At 27.0% G+C, this 20000-nt stretch overlaps 1 protein-coding gene across 1 annotated transcript in view; it reads left to right on the top strand.

The window, feature by feature from the left end:
- The window catches only part of LOC100210937 (electrogenic aspartate/glutamate antiporter SLC25A13, mitochondrial), a 67287-nt gene that overhangs the window by 26457 nt on the left and 20830 nt on the right, over positions 1-20000 (top strand). Inside the window, exons 8-10 of the mRNA XM_065808993.1 lie at positions 6344-6490; positions 6623-6761; positions 18726-18760. Coding sequence (XP_065665065.1) covers positions 6344-6490; positions 6623-6761; positions 18726-18760 — 321 coding nt within the window. The remainder of the gene's footprint in view (positions 1-6343; positions 6491-6622; positions 6762-18725; positions 18761-20000) is intronic.

Below are 20000 nucleotides of genomic sequence, written 5' to 3'. Positions count from 1 at the left end.
TTCATTAATTATTACACAAGTTTTTGAATTTTGATTGGTTATGTGTTTAAAAATGGTTTTTTTAATCTGTGTCATGATATGTAAACTTTTTGATAGGTTTTGCAGTAATGTTCATTGCTTCAGAATTTTATATTTAAACTACTTTTGGGGAAACTCGTTTGTTAGATTAAATAATTGTTTCTTGAATTTTTTTTTAATGTGAGGTTGAAGTGAAATGTTCTTGAAATTTTTTGCGTAGAGTTTGCCTTGTGTCTTTGTTAATTCCGTAAGATTGTTTATTGTTGAAAATGAAATCCATTCATTTTATATATAAGTATATCTTTATACCATAATTTGCCATCTTTTACCACTAGCCATCTAAATTGTTTTGTGGACAAACTCATTTGTTTTTCTGTCTAACAATATGGTAGTTGACAATTGGGTACTGTGCATGATTCCAATAATGTTGTTAATGATGCCAATAAACATGAAGCTGATGTTTCATTTGAGGTTGATTGTATAGGTTCAATATCTCAGCCCTCAGAATTAGGTTCAGCATTTAACAATGTTGACCTAACTCAAAAACCTTAAAGTGTTTGAGGTTGGCAAAAAAAGACAAATTATCTTTAGTTTTTTTGATATTTACAAAAGACAATAAATTTCCTTGCACTCACCTTTTTTCACTTTTTATTAAAAAAAATCATTTAAACAAGTTCTACATTGATTGTTTTTGAAATGTAGTGAATCACAGTAAGAAAATTTTAAGTTGTGGTGCTGAAGATGAAAAAGCTGCTATAAAAACCAGAACAAAAACCTTTCATTTAAAAAAAAAAAACAGAACAAATAACATTCATATACAAAAAACTATAGTAGTTAGATTCTACAAAATATGTTTCATTTTTCCTTCATTTTTCCTTCATTTTCCCTTCATTTTTCCTTCATTTTCCCTTCATTTTTCCTTCATTTTCCCTTCATTTTCTCTTCATTTTCTCTTCATTTTTCCTTCATTTTCTCTTCATTTTCCCTTCATTTTCCCTTCATTTTCCCTTCATTTTTCAATTAGAAAAAGATCTAATATTCAAGTACTGCCATTATGTTCACACAATTTTTAGATGAATTTAGAATTTAAATTATTTACAAATAATAATTTATAATTGTCTATTTATGTAAATTTATGGGTATTAAAACCCACCTAACAAACTTTTGGTCTTCCAAAACACAATATGCATTATTTTACAAATTTATTTAACTACTATGTAAGATAATTTATTTCTACATGAAAGTAATTTATTTAATAAAATGCGGATATTTTATAAGTTAAGGCTTAATTTTGTTAACTTTTTTTTTGTCCATTTGCTCTTTTTTTTTTTGTTTCATTTCCTTACTACCAGATTGTGCAAAAGCTTCTTTTGTCAGTGCTTTAGCAGCATATTTGAAGCTTTTTTTGCAACTAACTATAGAAATCTACTATTTTTTGGCTTACAATTAGCTCAGTGAAACTTTTAAGCATGAATGTCAGGTTGGTACGATTGTCTGACAACAGTCATACATGGTCCAAATAGTTACAGTTGTCTAGCAGCTGCAATAGATGGTCCAGGTTGGTATGGTTGTCTGACAACAGCCATAGATGGTCCAGGTCTGTACAATTGTCTGACAGCAGCCATAGATGGTCCAGATTGGTTTTCTAAGCTTATATCTGACAATGACCCAGGTTGATCATCTATAAATGAATCTAATATAATATCTAAATCATTCTGACTAAATAGTAGATCATCATTTGGTGAGACAATGTTGGTGAAAAATGCTGAATCAAGAATTGCCTTCCTTTCAAAAGAATAAATTCTACCAGCTCTAAATCCACTAGTAGTATTAGTTATTGACATACCTTTGTTTCACACTGGTGTAAAAATCTTTCCAAACAGAACTTTTTTTCATCTTTCTATCTAGATTTGTTTTCTATTATTTAAAAACTTCTTTGTCCCAATATGTTTCAAATGCTTTAATAACAAATTTATCTATAGGTTGAAACTCACATTTTGTATTGCTTGGTAAGCAAAAAGGGTGAATATCATAACTTTTTGCTATTTCAACAGTATCGACACTAATGTGTGAAGCAGCTCAATGGTACTAGTAAGTGACCAGGGTTGATATTTGACAGGGCCAGGGCCTGGTTTGAGAAAATATAGCTGGGGTTGGTTTTGTGACCGGGGTTGCATAAACATTTATACATCCTAAAGTTGTTGTTTTTTATTCAAAATTCATGTTATATTTTGTATATATATGCATATATAAACATCATTATGATCAACATGATCATTATAATCATCATTATTATTATTGTCATCATCATCATCATCATCATCATCATCATCATCATCATCATCATCATCATCATCATCATCATCATCATCATCATCATCATTATCATTATCAACAACACACCTGATGATGATCATGATGATCATCATCATTACCATGCTTTAGCTCATTCATACAATATGTAAGGCACTCTTTTAAATTTTCTTACTTCTACCGCTATAATTTTCTACTAAAGCTTCTACCTCTCTACATGCTGATACCTAAATCACTTTAATCTTTTCTAACAAACGTTGTTCGATACAATGTTTTTTTTATCTGTCTAAAATTATGCCTCCTTTTCTTGTCTGGCTAAAGTCACACCACACATCCATCTGATCATCTTCTCTTTCCGCAAATATTACACCATATAAATACTAAAGTTTATATAACAATGAAAAGTTATTGTATGCCAGCACCTAAATAAATAGCAAACATATATGTTTATATCCATGTATATATGCATAAAGTGTATTTTGGAAGCTTTTATTACTTCTCTTCAATTTTAAGTTGAGGTCACATGAGATTCTACTCCACATTTTTCACCATCTTAAGCAGTTGATTTAATTAACATTATTTATTTTTTTCATCTTTTTTACAAGAACATCTCTCTTAAAAACAAATGCCCTTTTATTATTACAAGAAGCCAATGTAAAAAAGTCCTGTCTGATGTTAAGCTCTGTTATTCTATGTTTACTAAATCTTGTATCTTATCTCAGATGTTAAATTCTTGAGACTTTTGGTTAGTCTTCAACAGTGTTATTAACTAAAGTATGTCTAACATTTAATCTCTAATTCATGGGTCTGATCTTTTTACTTCTCCCCAGAATAAAGCAGAGTTATTTGCAAATGAATTTTTCTCTAATTTGACTCTTGAATATAATGGCGGCACTCTTCCTGACAGTTGAACAGATTAACCCATTGTTAAACATCCAAATCCCTCTGGCTTCCAATGCTAAAGTTAATTCTCAGTTAAACATTTTTACAGTTTGTGCTTCAGAATAGATTTCCATCATAGTCTTAAAGAAGTGTTCTCCAGAACTCTTTTCAAATTTCGCTAAATTTTTAAAAAGTGCTAAATAAGTGGTTCCAATTTTCCAAAACTCTGTTATTAGTTTCTTTATATAAAGGTTTTGAGGTTATGAAACTATCTCTTTCTAACTGCAGTAGTAAAGTTATTCTTGAAGGCCTACACTCTTCTTTATTTTAGGTAACTTTAAGGTTACCACAAGGTTCTATCTTTTCTCCTGTATTGTTTTTTATCTACTTTAATGATCTTTGTGAAATCTAAAGTGGTTTTTTGCTTACAAATCAACTTTAAACTCTTTTCTTGACAAAAAATTTTCACTTTTTAATTGCTAAGAACAAGCAGCCGATTTTAAATTTGATTGCTTTTCTGTAACAGCCTATGGCTTGCAGTGGTTTATGGATTTAAATTCTGAACTTGAAATCCACAATTTTTGTTAGACAACAAAACTCATTTACTGCAAAAGAATATTGCAATATTGTTGGCATTCCTATATTGATGAATAACAACCCTTTTACTCTCAGACAAAGTCTAAAAGCACATTGTAAATGTAATTAGACCTGCTTTATCTGCCAAGCTTGAGCCCCTCTCCCATTGTTGTAAAGTTGCATTTCTTTCTTTTTTTAAAAAATACAATCATGGTCAATGCTCAAACGAGCTATCATCTCTATAACGATAAACCAAAACCTATTCTTACTTAGCTTTTTATTCAACAACTTGCATCCTTTTACTCTATCTATCCCTTCATGTTATAAAAGCTTTTAATAATCCAGTTTTTTTCCTTAAGCATCAAAAAAACCTAATAACTCTTACCCATCTTTTTGTTTTCCTTTTTTATACATCTTACAACTTTTTAATTCTTCAGTTATATGTTTCCTAGTATTTTGACTTATTCTCTGTTTTAAAGTAACTCATAACTTAATAATGGTTGCTTGCAATCATGTTGAGTTTAAAAATATATAAATTAGAGTTTAAAAATATAAAAATGTATGTTAGTATTTTATAAATAGTAAACATAAGCATAAAATTATAATATATAAAGTATTATAAATTTTTTTCTAGCCTTGGCTATCAACCTCTGCTAAATCTTATAATTTTGCCGGGGCCTTGGCTGGGTTTACAAAAAGTATCATTTTTAGCCAAGGCCGGGGCCGGGCCCCCGGTCACTTACTATATGGTGCTAATACAGCTTGCTGGTGATGCACTGTTAGACATAATCTTTTTTCATCCATATTGTAAATGCATTCAGTATTATTTAAAAAGTATGCTCTTCTGGTTGGTTTTCCAATTTGTCAAAATAGTACTGGCATTCCAATATCAGACAATCTATTTGTCCAAGATTCTTGTTTTTTTCATTATCTTATGGAAGAGTGCACTTTCTACCTTTTATCAGAACATGATAAAATTAAAGATTCTTATGATAATTATGATAATAAAATAATCCCTGAGTTTTCTTCTAGGGATGCCAAAATTTGTGGACGCCAAATAAATTTTTGTCTTTCCCTTAAGATTGTTAAGATTTATGAGCATCTTGATAATGCCATTATCTTGACCAAGTTTGAAAAAGTTGACTGAAATTTAAAATAATAATTCTTTATTATTATTTTAAATTTCAAGTTTCTATTATATATATATATATATATATATATATATATATATATATATATATATATATATATTATATATATATATATATATATATATATATATATATGTATATATATATATATGTATATATGTATATATATATATATGTATATATGTATATATATATATAATATATATATATATATATATATATATATATATATATATATATATATATATATATATATATATATATATATATATATATATATATATATATATATTAGTAGAAAATCACTTAACTAAATTTTTTTCCATTTGACACTGTGTTTCATCAACAAAGATTCATCAGAAATGAATGATCAAATTAATAAAACTTCAATTTATACCAAAAATTAAATTACAGGAAGTTGCAAATGTCTTAAAAACTGTAAATTTTCACACATTTGTGGAATTTGCTGACACTTATAAAAAAGAATTCTTTAGAAATGATTACTTATGCTATTTTTTCAAAATGTTTTTTTAAAAAGGGTAGTTAATGTAAATATTATTTGAACTCATTTAATTTTATAGTTTTTTAGGAGAAACTTATTTTCGTGCCTACATTTAGAAATTAATTCCGATCTTTTGTTTAATAAGCATTCTTGATTTGAATGTGTAATTATTGTTTGAAATAATTACACATTCAAATCAAGAATGCTTATTAAACAAAAGATCGGAATTAATTTCTAAATGTAGGCACGAAAATAAGTTTCTCCTAAAAAACTATAAAAATAAATGAGTTCAAATAATATTTACATTAACTACCCTTTTTAAAAAAACATTTTAAAAAAATAGCATAAGTAATCATTTCTAAAGAATTCTTTTTATAATAGTGTCAGCAAATTCCACAAATGTGTGAAAATTTACAGTAGTTAAGACATTTGCAACTTCCTGTAATTTAATTTTTGGTATAAATTGAAGTTTTATTAATTTGATCATTCATTTCTGATGAATCTTTGTTGATGAAACACAGTGTCAAATGGAAAAAAATTTAGTTAAGTGATTTTCTACTAATATATAATTGCTCTGTTCTTTTAAGAACATTGAGCACTCTATTATGTAGAATACTTTTTAAAGTTGTTTAAATATATATATAAATATATATATATATATATATATCAGCCCTTGAAATTAGGAAAAATGAGGTCAGCAATGTTTTGCTGGCCATAATCTGTCAGAGGTCAGCATCAGATTGGCAAAAAAAAGTTGGTACACAGGTTTTTTACCATAAAATATAGAAACAAGGATGGCTATTTTTTGCCGACCTCAAACACTTTTAGGTTAACATTACCAAATGCTAGCCCTAATTCCAAGGGCTTTATATATCTACATACATACATATTGTTACTTTAGGATTTAAACAAAGAATATATGAAACAGCTATTCCAGCAAAAGGCAGGACAAAATAATTTTATAACGGCTGCTCAATTGGTTGAAATAATGAAAGTTGGGTGCAGTCACAAGCTCTCTCAGTTCACATTAGATAACATAATGGCTATGGTAACACTTTCTACACTAATGTTGTAAATTTTTATATTAAAATAATGCGCACTAATATTGTAAACTTTTATTAAATTTGCAACATTAAATATTTGGTATTTAAAAATCAGTTATTTTGAAATTTATTTATAGGTCATGACAGAAGCAACATCCAATCGTGTGAGTTTTATTTATTTCTCTGCATTTTATGATCTGTTAAATAACTTCGATCTTGTTGAGAAAATTTTGCAGAACGTAGATGATAACAGCAAATATAAAGAGATCAGTAAAGGTATTTTTATTGTTTATTCTTTTCAAGTTCTTTAATTTTTAAGTTTAGTCCAAAAGATTTATAGAATATTTATATACTATCAGTCAGGCTTGTGAAAAGCAGTCATGGTAGGTCTGTGCTCCTCACTCTACCATTTATTCTTTATATAGTCTATTTTAATAGCACTTAGTGAATAGTACCAAGAATAAAGTTATTTATTGTCAGTTTTTAGTTATTGATTAACATTGAAAACTTTATAACTTCTGTTATGAAGGTTTTTTTTAAATCATTTACAACAGCAAACATCTTGAGATGGTGAACCAAGCACCGCTAAAAATAAAGAAATACCACACAATTAGTATTACTAAAACTATGTTTTGCAAATGTCCAATTAATGCACAAAATACAGATTTAAAAACATAAGTTTTACAGATTTATGTAAATTTTAATAGGAAAACCATGAGAAATAAAGATTTAAATTAAGAATCATACAGTACTGTTTTGTTAATGCATAAGGGTGTCTGTTTAATTATATAAAGCCTAATGGTTTAAGTGTCTAATTTGGCTCACCTGAGATTAAACAGAATATAACAGTATTTATTTTTTCAGTTATTTTTCTATTACTGTAGATTTTTTGCTGAAAGACTTACTTCACATTTTTTAGTCTTTCAAAGTAAGAATTTATTTTCAAGGGAGTAGGTGTAGATAGCTGGTAGCAGGTAGGTGCAGGTAGCTGGAGACCTCCAAATTTGATGATTGCTATCTGAATTTTAAATAAATCTAAAAATCAAGTGTTTTATTTAATTATTAAATTGTAAATTTCTATTATAATCTCAAGATACCATATTTCATAAAAACCCACTCTCTCGTGGCAGTAGCTGGTATATAATAAGTTTTTTTCTTGAAATATAAAAATTTAAACTGCATAAATTTGTGCCAGTATAATACATTTTAAAAAAATTAAGTATTCATGGCAAGTAGCATGTTTTCTTTCAATAAGATTTTTTTTTAAACCAAAGTTCACTTATTTTTTATGCAGGAAACTGAGAACATACACACACACAAGAAAATAAGTAAAAAAGATTTTTAGGAAATAATACAAAGTTTAATACAGAAATTATTATATATAACAATATTATTATTAAAATAATATATTGAATATTTTTAATAAAATAGTAATAAAATGAACACTTTAATCATTTATGAAAACAGGATTTTCACCACCAGTAAAATGAAAGTAATTTAAATAAGTAAAGCGAAAAAATTTATAGATATAGTTTTTATGTTATATAAAATATTTGTCAACAAATCGAATTAAAGGTTGTTAAAGCAAAAAAATACTGTTTTCTATTAGCATGCAATAATTATTAGATAAATGTTTTAATTAAGATGAATTTAATAAATTCAAATATATTTTAATATATTTGAAGATATTTTAATATATTTGAAGATATTTTAGTATATTCAAATATGTTTTAATATATTCTAATATATTTTAATATATTTAAATATTTTTAAATATATTCAAATATATTTGAAATAGTAGAATTAATAATATAAAATTAGTAACAAGCTATTACTTTTTAATTAATAAAATTAATAGATTAGATTAGATTAAAATTTATTAGAACAGATACATGTTCTAAAGGGCATGCTGGTCCACGAAGTATAAAGAACTCTGACAACATGCCCTGCAATCACATAATACATGTGATTAATTTTAATTTTGAAACTCTTGATATTTTTGGCATTAAAGACGTCAGATGGCATGTTATTCCAAATATTATCAACCCTGAGTGAGAATGAGTATTTGCAGACATGGAATTTTAGTTTGCGTAATTTAAACTTGTGACCTCAAGTGTAAACATAGTTGTTTAATTAAAAGAAACTTGATTTATTAAGGCAAACTAAATTGTTTACAATTTTGTAGCATGTCATGTCTTAAGGCGACAAACTTCTTGTAGTTCCAAACCAATAATTCTAAGTCTATTAAAATTTGAAAAGTTATTTAGGTTAGCTATTCTCTTGGTAAAACGTCTTTGCACTCTTTCCACTGCTTTGTTTATTTCAGTGCGGTTTGGTGACTAAACCGGAAAGCAATATTCTAAAATCGGTTCTATGTAAGTAGTGTAGATTTTTACTATAACACATGGATCACAACTTTTAAAACACTTAAGGAATAAATATCCTTAAATGTTTGATGCACAGACAATATTTGCAATGTGATAATTGTAATTTAAGTAAGAATCTATGGACACACCAAGATCTTTTGGGTTTGTAGGTCAGGTTAAGTTATGATTTCCTAATTGATAGTTGTAATTTATATCTTTACAAAATGGTACTTTTTTATGAGTAAAACACTTATTATTGGCTACTTTTAACTGCTATTTTTCTGACCAGAGAAACTTTATTAATGGCAACAGCAAGATCGTGACTGCAATCGGCATGCTTAAATGAGCTACATAGCTTGATTTTTTTGGCATATAACATTAGAGAGCAATTAATATCTTTAACTATAGAGGGTAGATCATTAATATATAACAAGAATTGGACTATAGAGGGTAGATCATTAATATATAACAAGAATTGGATCCAAAATGCTACCCCGTGGAACTCCAATAAGGATGGTGGTCAGATTGGATAGTGAATTTCCAACCAGAACCCTTTGATGTATGTTGATAAGAAATGCTGATATCCAATGAAGGAAGTTATTACTATACTGTACATTGCAAGTTTTTTTTCATTAAATCATATAAAGTAAATTAAATGTAAAACAGATATTTCCAATAAACCATTTTTATTAAAATCACGTTTTTAAATAAAAATAAATTTAGTTAAATTTAATTTTATATAAGTTAAAAATAAAACGAACAGCTACACCACACCATATAAACGTAATTTAAATATAAACAAAGCTAAAACGAATAATTTCAATAAACATATAAAATTAAAATAAACATTAACTAAAAACAAAATGATTAACATCACTAAACTGTATAACTGGAATAAAATAAATTTAATATGAAACAAATATATAAAGTATACTTTATAAATTTAAATTTGATTTAAAATAAGTACTAAAAGCTATACTAAAACCTATTAAAAATGCTATACTTAAAAGCTATACTAAAATATACTAAAAATGCTATACTAAAAAGCTATACTAAAAAGTACTAAAAATGCTATACTAAAAAGCTATACTAAAAAGTAAGCATCTGCGTATCGTTATCGAAATATCGAAACTAATCGATATTTTTTACGATAATGGGTTTGGTATGAATTGCTATGATCCAATATGTTTCGATATGATTCCGATAAAATATTGTTTGGGTTTCGATATGCACGATATCAGTATCGCTTTTAGCGATAAATATCGCATAATTTATTGCTAAAAAATGTATAACGATATTTTTTGAGTTTCAATATGATTTGATACGTTCCGATAAAATATCGTTTAGTTTTGATATTTTACAATATTTTGTATTAGATATAACTAAATGTTAAGTTGTTTTATATTAGATATTTTACAATATTTTGTATTAGATATAACTAAATGTTAAGTTGTTTTATATTAGATATTTTACAATATTTTGTATTAGATATAACTAAATGTTAAGTTATTTTGCAATATATTTTCTCAATTTATTGATTAAAATATTGATAAAAATTAATAATCGCCTAATTTTAAATGCCATTTTTTAGATTAAATTGTTAAAAATGGCTCAGGCGGTTAGGGAACAATCCAACTGTTTAGTTTTTTAAATAAAAACATACCGTGGTGTGACCTAACAAAGTCCTATGCTTTAAGAAAGTCCTAATTTAAGAAATGACAAATTTTGTATATATAAAAGAAACATTTGCGGAAAATAATTTTGTTGTTTTAACTTGATATATGGGGTCATGATGATTTCCTAATTATATTGATGTTTTAATCATTTGTGAGTAAATCAATTTTTAATTACAACAATTGTAGTAGTTTTTAATGAAATCACGTGACAATTGAATCAAGTTACTATTCTTAAATCATTCTTTAAGTGATCATCAAATATTAAAATATTTTCACATGCTCTATTTTTTATCAAATCATGTTACATACTGATCGTTTAAATACCTTATATCCCATAAATCAGTACAAAAACATTTTATTTTTTCAAATATTTATTTATTCAAACAAGTTTGAATGATAAATAAATGTCATAGTTAAGGAGTTTTTGAAGATTATCGTTATTATTATAAAATATATATATATATATATATATATATATATATATATATATATATATATATACATATATATATATATATATATAAATATATATATATATATATATATATATATTTATGTATATATATATATATATATATATATATATATATATATATATATATATATATATATATATATATATATATATATATACATATATATATATATATATATATATATATATATATATATATATATATATATATATATATATATATATATATATATATATATATATATATATATATATATATATACAGTTGATGTAGCAACACTCCCTTGTAGGTCAGGCTAAAAGATAGTAGATGTAGCAGCACTCTGTTGCGAGTCAGGCTATTTGTCAATCGATATAGCAGCACTCCCTTGCGAGTCAGGCTATTTGTCTGTCGATGTAGCAGTACTCCCTTGCGAGTCAGGCTATAAGATAGTCGATGTAGCAACACTCTGCGCATGATTTACAGTAAAAAAAATAAAAATAAAAACATTTTATTAAAAAATATAAAAATAAAAACATTGTTTATATAGTTAAAAACATTCAGAATGTTTTAAAAACATTCTGGTCAATTAAATTTGCGTTTTTGTGGTTTTTTTTAAAAAACAATTTATTTGTAATTAAATTAATGGTTTTAACTTTCTGACCACACGCAAATGTTGGACAAAAGTCAAAAGTAATTAAAAGTGACGTATGTGTTGGCATAAGAATCATTTTTTCCTTCTACTCTTCCCAAATTATATATATATATATATATATATATATATATATATATATATATATATATATATATATATATATATATATATATATATATATATATATATATATATATATATATATATATATATATTTATATCAAACTCTTCCCAAACTATATATATATATATATATATATATATATATATATATATATATATATATATATATATATATATATATATATATATATATATATATATATATATATATATATATATATATATGTGTGTGTGTGTATATATATGTTAATAATTAACAACTATCAAAATTTGTTTACTTTGGCAATTTTACCGTTACCTTGGCAATTTTAAGTTGATCAGGGAAAACTCCTTGACTACTGCAAGACGAAAAGATTTTAAATAGAATATTGTATGAATTTGTATAAACATTTCCGTTGATACCGTCGAATCCTATTGCTTTATTTGGTTTAATCATTTTGAAAGCAGCTTCAAAATCCTTATAGGATATTTCAATGCAATTAAGATTTGTTGTTTTTTAAAGTAAAAATTCAAAAGAATTACCAGTATATGGAATAGTTTTTGCTAAGTTAGGGCCTGTTAAAATAAAATGCTTATTTAATTCCACTGCAATATCGCTTGAAGCATATAAAGTTTTATCATTAACTTTAATCCTGTTAGGCAAAGCGCCTGATTTAGTTTTAGCTTTACCATTGATTTCTATTAAAACTTGCCAAGTGCATTTTAAGTTTTTTTTTTTTCAAGTAAGTCAAGATAGTATTTTTTTTTTAATTTTTTCTTTGTCTTTCGAACTCTCTAGCATGATTTTTGTAAATGGTTTTATTTTCAACTGATTTGGATTTCATGTACTTAATATATAATTTTCGTTTAATTGTGGAAGATTTTCTTAGTACATCGGTTATCCATGGGGATGTTATTTTTTTAAGCTTTTGGTTTATTTAAATTTTAGGAAAATTTGCGTCATAAATATCATAGAATGTTTTATAAAAATTGCTATAAGCTAAGTTGGCGTCCTGAAAATGATCAATATAGTTCCAATGAATCATTGATAATTGATCATTAATGATGCTAAATTTGCTTTGCTATAAATGCATTTACTAAAGCTATTTTTTTTATCTAGTGTTAATTTAGTTTCTGTATTTATGGAGAAAAAAATCGGAAAATGATTTATGATATCGCATTTAATGATTCCTTTTTTAAGAGAAACGCTTCGTTTTTAAATAAGTCATTGTAAAACTCTTTAATGTTGTATTTGACGTGATACTGTAAACAATCAAAATTAAAGTCACCAATTAAATAGTTTAATTTCTTTTCGTGGTTACTTTTTTTAAAAATAACTTTTTTTTGGTTTTGGTTAGGGTTTCAATTACAGTTCTGCTGAACCGAAATTAACTAACTAATTGTAATAAAAACATTTTTAAAAACTCTCTGGGAAAAAGTTTTTGAATTCTTTTTAAATTACTTAGATATACATTAAAAGGCTCTTAAAATAAATTTTTTTTATAAGGAAAGATGTTAAAATTTTAGTTTGAATTAGTATTAAAATTGTAATTGAACAACATTTTGAAGAATGCCAAGGCCAAGGACCGAAATTTAGAATCACTTTGATGAAGAGGTCAGTACTACACCTGATGAAGACCGACTTGTTACTGCAAAATGCAAGTATTGTTTTGCAATTTGCAAGTTGAGGGACAGAAACACATCTGGCATGAGATCACATTTGACAAGGAAGCATCCTGTTCAGTTTGCAAACCTGGAGAAAAAGCGCCATGTTCCTTTTGATGAGTTAGAACAGGTGCAATAAAGTTTAGAAACGTTTTTATTTTTTTAATTTAAATATCAACTTTTATTTTCATATGTGTTAGTTATTATTACTATTACAATACTAAGATTTAACAAGATTTAACAATAAATATCAATAACTTTCAATAAATGCTTATGAATGTTTCAATATTAGGTATTTTAACAGGTTTCATATTCATTTTTAGACCTACAATGAAGACGAGGCTTATGAGCAGGTCCGAGATGATAATACGCCATTAGTGTTGGGCAGTAAAGTTAAACAAGGAAGACTTTCCGGACCATCAGCAGAAAAGGTCCAAAATCTAAAGCATTCGGTCAAATACAAGCCACAAGACCGTAAGCAGCTTAGAGGAGACATTGAAATTGTCAATTTTTGGCCCGTTTAAATTTACCATTCTCTTTGGTTGAACATGAAGCTTTTAAAGATTTTGTTCACTACTTGAACCCAAAAATGAATGTGAAGGCTGCAACAACATACTCCCGGTTCAAGTATGCAAAATTTTAATTGTTTTAAATAAATTTTATTTTGGGGTGGGGAGTCAATTCAATGGGAGTTCCAAGAGAACTAAATTTTTTTAAAAGCTACTTTTTTAAGACCAATCCACACCAATTTTTTTTTGGTTTTCTTATTAGGTAACCAAATTGATATGTAACAAGAAATACCAATAATAAATAATTTATTTCAATTTTAGGTTGCCGTTGTTGTACAAAAATGTGAAAATCTGTGTGGATGACATTCTAAAGGAGGAATTGCCAAAGACCTCTGGATTTGCAATCTCAACTGACTTCTGGCTAAGCAGAAACAATGATGCATACCAAACCAGTACATTGCACTATGTGAGTGAAGACTTCCGGTTAAAGATGTTTGTGATTAGAGTTTTTCCGTTTTCCGAACAACATACAGCTGAAGCCATTGCTCTTTGTCTGGATAAGTATGTTTTGGTATTTTATTTTTATTAGGTTAAAATTTCTGTAAATTAAGTTAACCGTTTGAATTATTTTGATAACTTTTTGTTACAAAAAAGCAAAACCTGCCATTTAGTTTAAAATTAATGGCACAAATTATTACTTTTATTTATATCTAAAATAACAACAAAAGTATTAGTTTGTATTTTAAATATCAAAAAGCAAATAACTAATTTTACTTTGCTTTTCAGGAATGTCTCAGAGTTGGCCGGAAATAATGGAGTTTTGTCCGTTGTGTGTGTCCATGATTTAGCCGCTAATATGAAGGCGGCAATTAACAAGTACAATTTTGTAGATGCATCTCTTTTGTGTGCTGATCATCTTTTGAATTTGGCCGTTGAAGCAACTGTCAAAGAAACAAAAGGTTTTGACGGTTTGGATCTTCACGAAGCAATCCAAAGAGCAACTGAATTAAGTTCAAGATGCCACAAGTCATCTTTGTCTGAGCAAAGAATTAAAAAAGAGGTAACTAGTTTTTAGTTTAACATCCTTTTTAGCTTTTAAAGCAATTTAGTTTATTGTTTAATGCAATACAAACGCAATTTAAACTTCTAAGTATACTTTGTGTGACAAAATTTTTCTAATGATAGGTATCATTTATAACTGATAAAATGTTAACACTTAAAAAGTAAAAACATATAACATAGTTAATATCAGTTTTTAATAATAGTAAATAGTATTAATCACCTGTTATGTTATGTTTCTTATAATTCTATTTTAATTTTTAGCTAAAGCTGTTGCTTGATGACAGTGATGTTGTTGGCAAGGATAAGTTGAAATTTGTGAAAATCATCACTCCCATGAAAACACGCTGGAATCCAACTTTTATGATGTTGGAAAGCATTGTAAAAATGCGTCATATCCTCAGCTCCATTAGAGACATTCCTGGAAAAGATGACACCAAACTAGCTCCAGTCATTCTTTCAGAAGATGAGTTCAATCTTTATGATAAAATTGTGCCTATTCGGAGGAGAGTTGCTGAGATTTCAGAATGTTTCTCTGCTGACAAAGAAGTAAGCATTCACCTCATTATCTCAAACATTTACACACTGAGGCACAAATGCCTGGATTTCATCAAGGCTGGTGGGGCATCTCCAACAGCACAAATGTTTCACCAAAAATTGGTGGAAAACTTGGATGTTCGTTTTCCGGACACTGTTTGTCAAAACCTTTTTTACTCTGTTGCCAACTTGCTTAACCCTTTGAACAAGGGAAGAGCTCTGAAAAAACTTGATGAATTTGATGAAGCCTATGAGGCACTGTTTACTCAATCCAATGCTTATCAGGAATGGATTGCTGCAACAAGATTATTTAATGAATGGTTACATGCTGAAATCCAAGGTCATGTTTCAGAAAATGATCCTTTCTATAATGTTGGAATGGAAGCTCCTGCACTTGTGACTTTCTATTCTGGTTTGGCTCCACCTGCAAAGTCGGGCATTGTCACTGAATGGAAAATATTTCAAAAACTCCCAGGGGTTGTTGGTGTGGACATGCTGGAATTTTGGAGAGCAAATATGTACAAATTTCCTCTCTTTGCTCAAGCTGCTAAAAAATGGCTATGTGTACCTGCTTCCTCAGCATCTTCAAAAAGACCCTTTAGTGCCGGTGGTGGAATCGTTTCTTATAAAAGAACAAAATTGCAGCCTGAACAAGTTGAAAAATTGTTGTACGTTCAGCAAAACTACCCTAAGATCCAGATCAAAACATGGTTTCTAACCAGTCAGGATGAAAAAGAAGAATTGTTTTAAGAGGCTTCTACCAATGACTCTGAGAATTCAGCTGCTTCAAGTCAGGGACCTTCTACTTCAACTCTTACATCAGCAGTTGAAATGGATGACTAACTTAAATTGGTTCATTGCCTAAGTGGTGCATTGGTCTATTTCACTACTTAGAGTTTATAAAATTTGCCATATAGTGATTTAGTGATTTCAATAAACCTTGTCTTTGAGATTAAATTTTAATATTTTTCTTATATTAAGTCACAAGCACAAACCTTAACATGTTAAACATGTCAAGCCAACAATTTATCAAATCAAACATTGTTATTTTTTGTTTTTAGTTGTTTTTTGCTTCAGCTTAAGTCTTAAATAAATTAAAAAATCAAAATTACAATTAAAGTTTTGTTTATTTCTTTTTTTACATTAAATAGTGCACTTGTTATTTAGATTTTTAACAAAATTATTTTTAATAAAACAATAAATATTTATTTTAATAAAACAATAAATATCGAAACTTTATCATGCAAATTTTTTGGTTACGATATTATCGTAATATAAAAAAACTTACGATACGCTCATTCCAATATCTTATCGTATTGTATTGTAATAAGAAAAGTTTTGAGATGCAGACCCTTACTAAAATGTACTAAAAATGCTATACTAAAAAGCTATACTAAAACATACTAAACATGCTACACTAAAAAGCTATACTAAAACGTACTAAAAAAAGTTATACTAAAAAGTACTAAAAGCTATACTAAAACGTATGTATTTATTTGCGTATAAACTGAATATAATACTTATAAGACGTAAATTGAATTAGTGACTTTAACTAGTGACTTAAATTGAACCTTAAGTGAATTAGTGACTTAAACTGAATTAAACTTAAATTGAACAAGTAGAAACTAAATATGAAACTAATTATTTTACTAATAACCTTAAATTAAAATTAAAAATTAGCGTAAAATGGTGTAATTTTTAATTAAGTTAAGAATTACACCATTTGTACTTAAATATACAAAAGTTAGTTATAATTTAAATCTAAAACAAAGAATGGCATTAAACCAAATTAACTAAATGGAAATTAAATATAACAACTCTATCAAACCATATCAATATTACCTTTTGGAATCATATCATGAACCATATTAGTTGAACTAAGTATGAACTATTTATATAACAAATTATTTTACTAATAACTGTTAAAACTAAAACGGATATTTGATAAAGAACTATTTTAAACACTTTTTCAAAATTTATATGATTTTATTAAATTTTAGTTAATGCATTTTCCAGATAACATCCTGAATATTTATAAAACCGTTTTTTTTAATTACACGAAAGTAACTAACAGAGCTGTTCAGTATTGTAGACCTGGAAGATGTGATAATAGAATCGATTGTAAATGATGTCATTGGTAAGAATCAACAATGAATGTGAAGACTATTTTGTAGGAGGAATAAAAATTCACAACTCCAAAGGGAAACATAACTCATGCTCAAGTCATCCTTAGGGATCGTCCATGAATTACGAAATGCAAACTTTCACAAGAAACAAAACAAAAAAGATCAAAAGTTTTCCCTCGGAGAGTCTTAATTTAAATAAAAAATCAAAATAGCTTATTAAGTTTAATGAAAATTGCTGCATAAATAAGCTTAATATCACCCACTTTTGTTTTTTAAATATGTCTTGCGTTGCGTAACTTATGGACAATCCCTTAGCAAATGTTAAAACAATGGCCTAAAGATTACTAAAGCATGAGTTATGGTCCCCCTCCCCCTAGGTTGTGAAATATTATTCCTTCTACTAAATAGTCTTTACATTCATTGCTGATTTATACCCAATGACAACATCTAAAATCTGATTATTTCATCTTCCAGGTCCACAAAACTGGGTATCTCTGTTGGTCACTTTTTGCTATCATTATGTTGCATAAACAATTAAAAATATATCAAACATTTAGTAAAAGCTGTTTACTATATTTTAAGGTTTTAAAATATAGTAAACAGCTTTTTTTTATTCAAACAACTGTCCAAAGTATAGAACAAACAACATTCTAAAGTATACTCAACCAAGTTACATCAGAAACAAAAAACAATTGTTTTATTAATTACAACAGTACTATAGTTAAATATAAATATGACATTAGAATAATAAAATAAAAAATATCAAAAATCTATTATCTTTATTTAGTCATCTAGGTTTGTCATCAGCAATATTTTCTCATTTTTTTCAGTTGTTTATATTTTCTTATTGTTTACATTTGTTTATAGCAATGTGTTGAAAAACATACAAAAGGGCATTAGGTTTATTGTTATAATATGACATAATATTATTATTTTAAAAAGACTGCTTTTTTTTTTTTTTAAACAAATTTTCTTTGCAACTTGTAATACCATGTAATGATGTTTAAAATTGCACTAAGCAATAATAGTAAGTTTAATTAATTAAAGGAATAAACTTAATTTGATTTGATGATTTTAACTTGTTTTGTAGAACAGTTATTATTGGCATCACAGCGTTATCCTCAAGTAAGTTCGTTATTTTTTATGGTTTGCAGTTTCTTTTTTAAATTTTGCATTGCTAATAAAAATAAAATCTTTGTTTTGTTAATTAAAAAATTTTAAAACTTTTACTAGTCAATTTTAATAATTGACCTACTAAAGTAGTTCTGACTAAAAAAAGCTTTAAGAGGATGATTGGTCAATACAGCAACTCTTTTGATTAATCTGAGACAGATGCTTTTGAGAACTTTTGAGGGTTGACTAAGATATGCTTGTTATTTATAATTTCTTTATAGCTGGCCGTTCGAAATGATGAGTACTAGAGGTATCACAAAACATAGACCAAACATAAGTTGTATGCAAAAAATCTAATGCAAGATAATTTTTCTTATAAAATTATAATGAATATCATAAAAAATCAAGAGATATGAATAAAGATTTAGAAATCAAGAGACATAGCCAGGCTATGAATAGCTATCAATTTAGCGCAGCATTTTTTGTGGGTATTTTTAAAATTTAAGGTTATTTTGTAATGTAATTCTAAGGAGTTTGAATGTTTATTAAGCTTTAAACTTACTGCCAATAATATTTATCAGTGTTGTTGCAACATGATTCAATGTGTTGCATTAGGTTGGTTAGCAACCAGCATATTGCAATATAATGTGACATCTGCCAAAAGAAATGGAACTAGCAACAACTCCAGTGGAACTTAACTTATGATATCAGATTGATGAATAGAATCCGGATTGACATCAGGATACAAGGATCTTTGGAGAATACAATTTAATCTAAGTTATAACTCTGACTGATAGTGATATAATGTGTCTTTATAAGAACAAGGATTGAATGCAAATTGAGAAGAATTAATTATTTTCCCAAGAGAGCTGCAAATCAGTGAGACAAGATGGTTTTACTGTTTTATTTGTTATTAGCTTTTTTTCAGAATGATGAAAACTTCTGTTTAGCAAAGCTTTAATTGTAAACTAACATTAAAGGGGACAACCAAAATGGTTGCATAGTTTTTTAGAACAGTTTCTGGGATACCTTTTGGTTAACTAGCTAATAATTTAGCTTTTGTTAATGCATGGAGTGCAAATAATAGCAAACAAGTTTGCTACACGAATTAAAATGTGTAGCTTTGTGTGCATGAACCCAATCTCCATAAAAACCTTAATTTGCATCGGTAATGATAAAGTTTACACAAATAGCACATTACATTTAAAATAAGTTAATATCTACATAAATCTAAATTACGAAAAAGATATCA

This window comes from Hydra vulgaris, chromosome 11, assembly GCF_038396675.1.
Source record: "Hydra vulgaris chromosome 11, alternate assembly HydraT2T_AEP".
Taxonomy (NCBI): Eukaryota; Metazoa; Cnidaria; class Hydrozoa; order Anthoathecata; family Hydridae; genus Hydra; species Hydra vulgaris.
The sequence above is the reverse complement of the archived record's forward strand: the minus strand, read 5'-3'. Positions and strand labels throughout refer to the sequence as shown.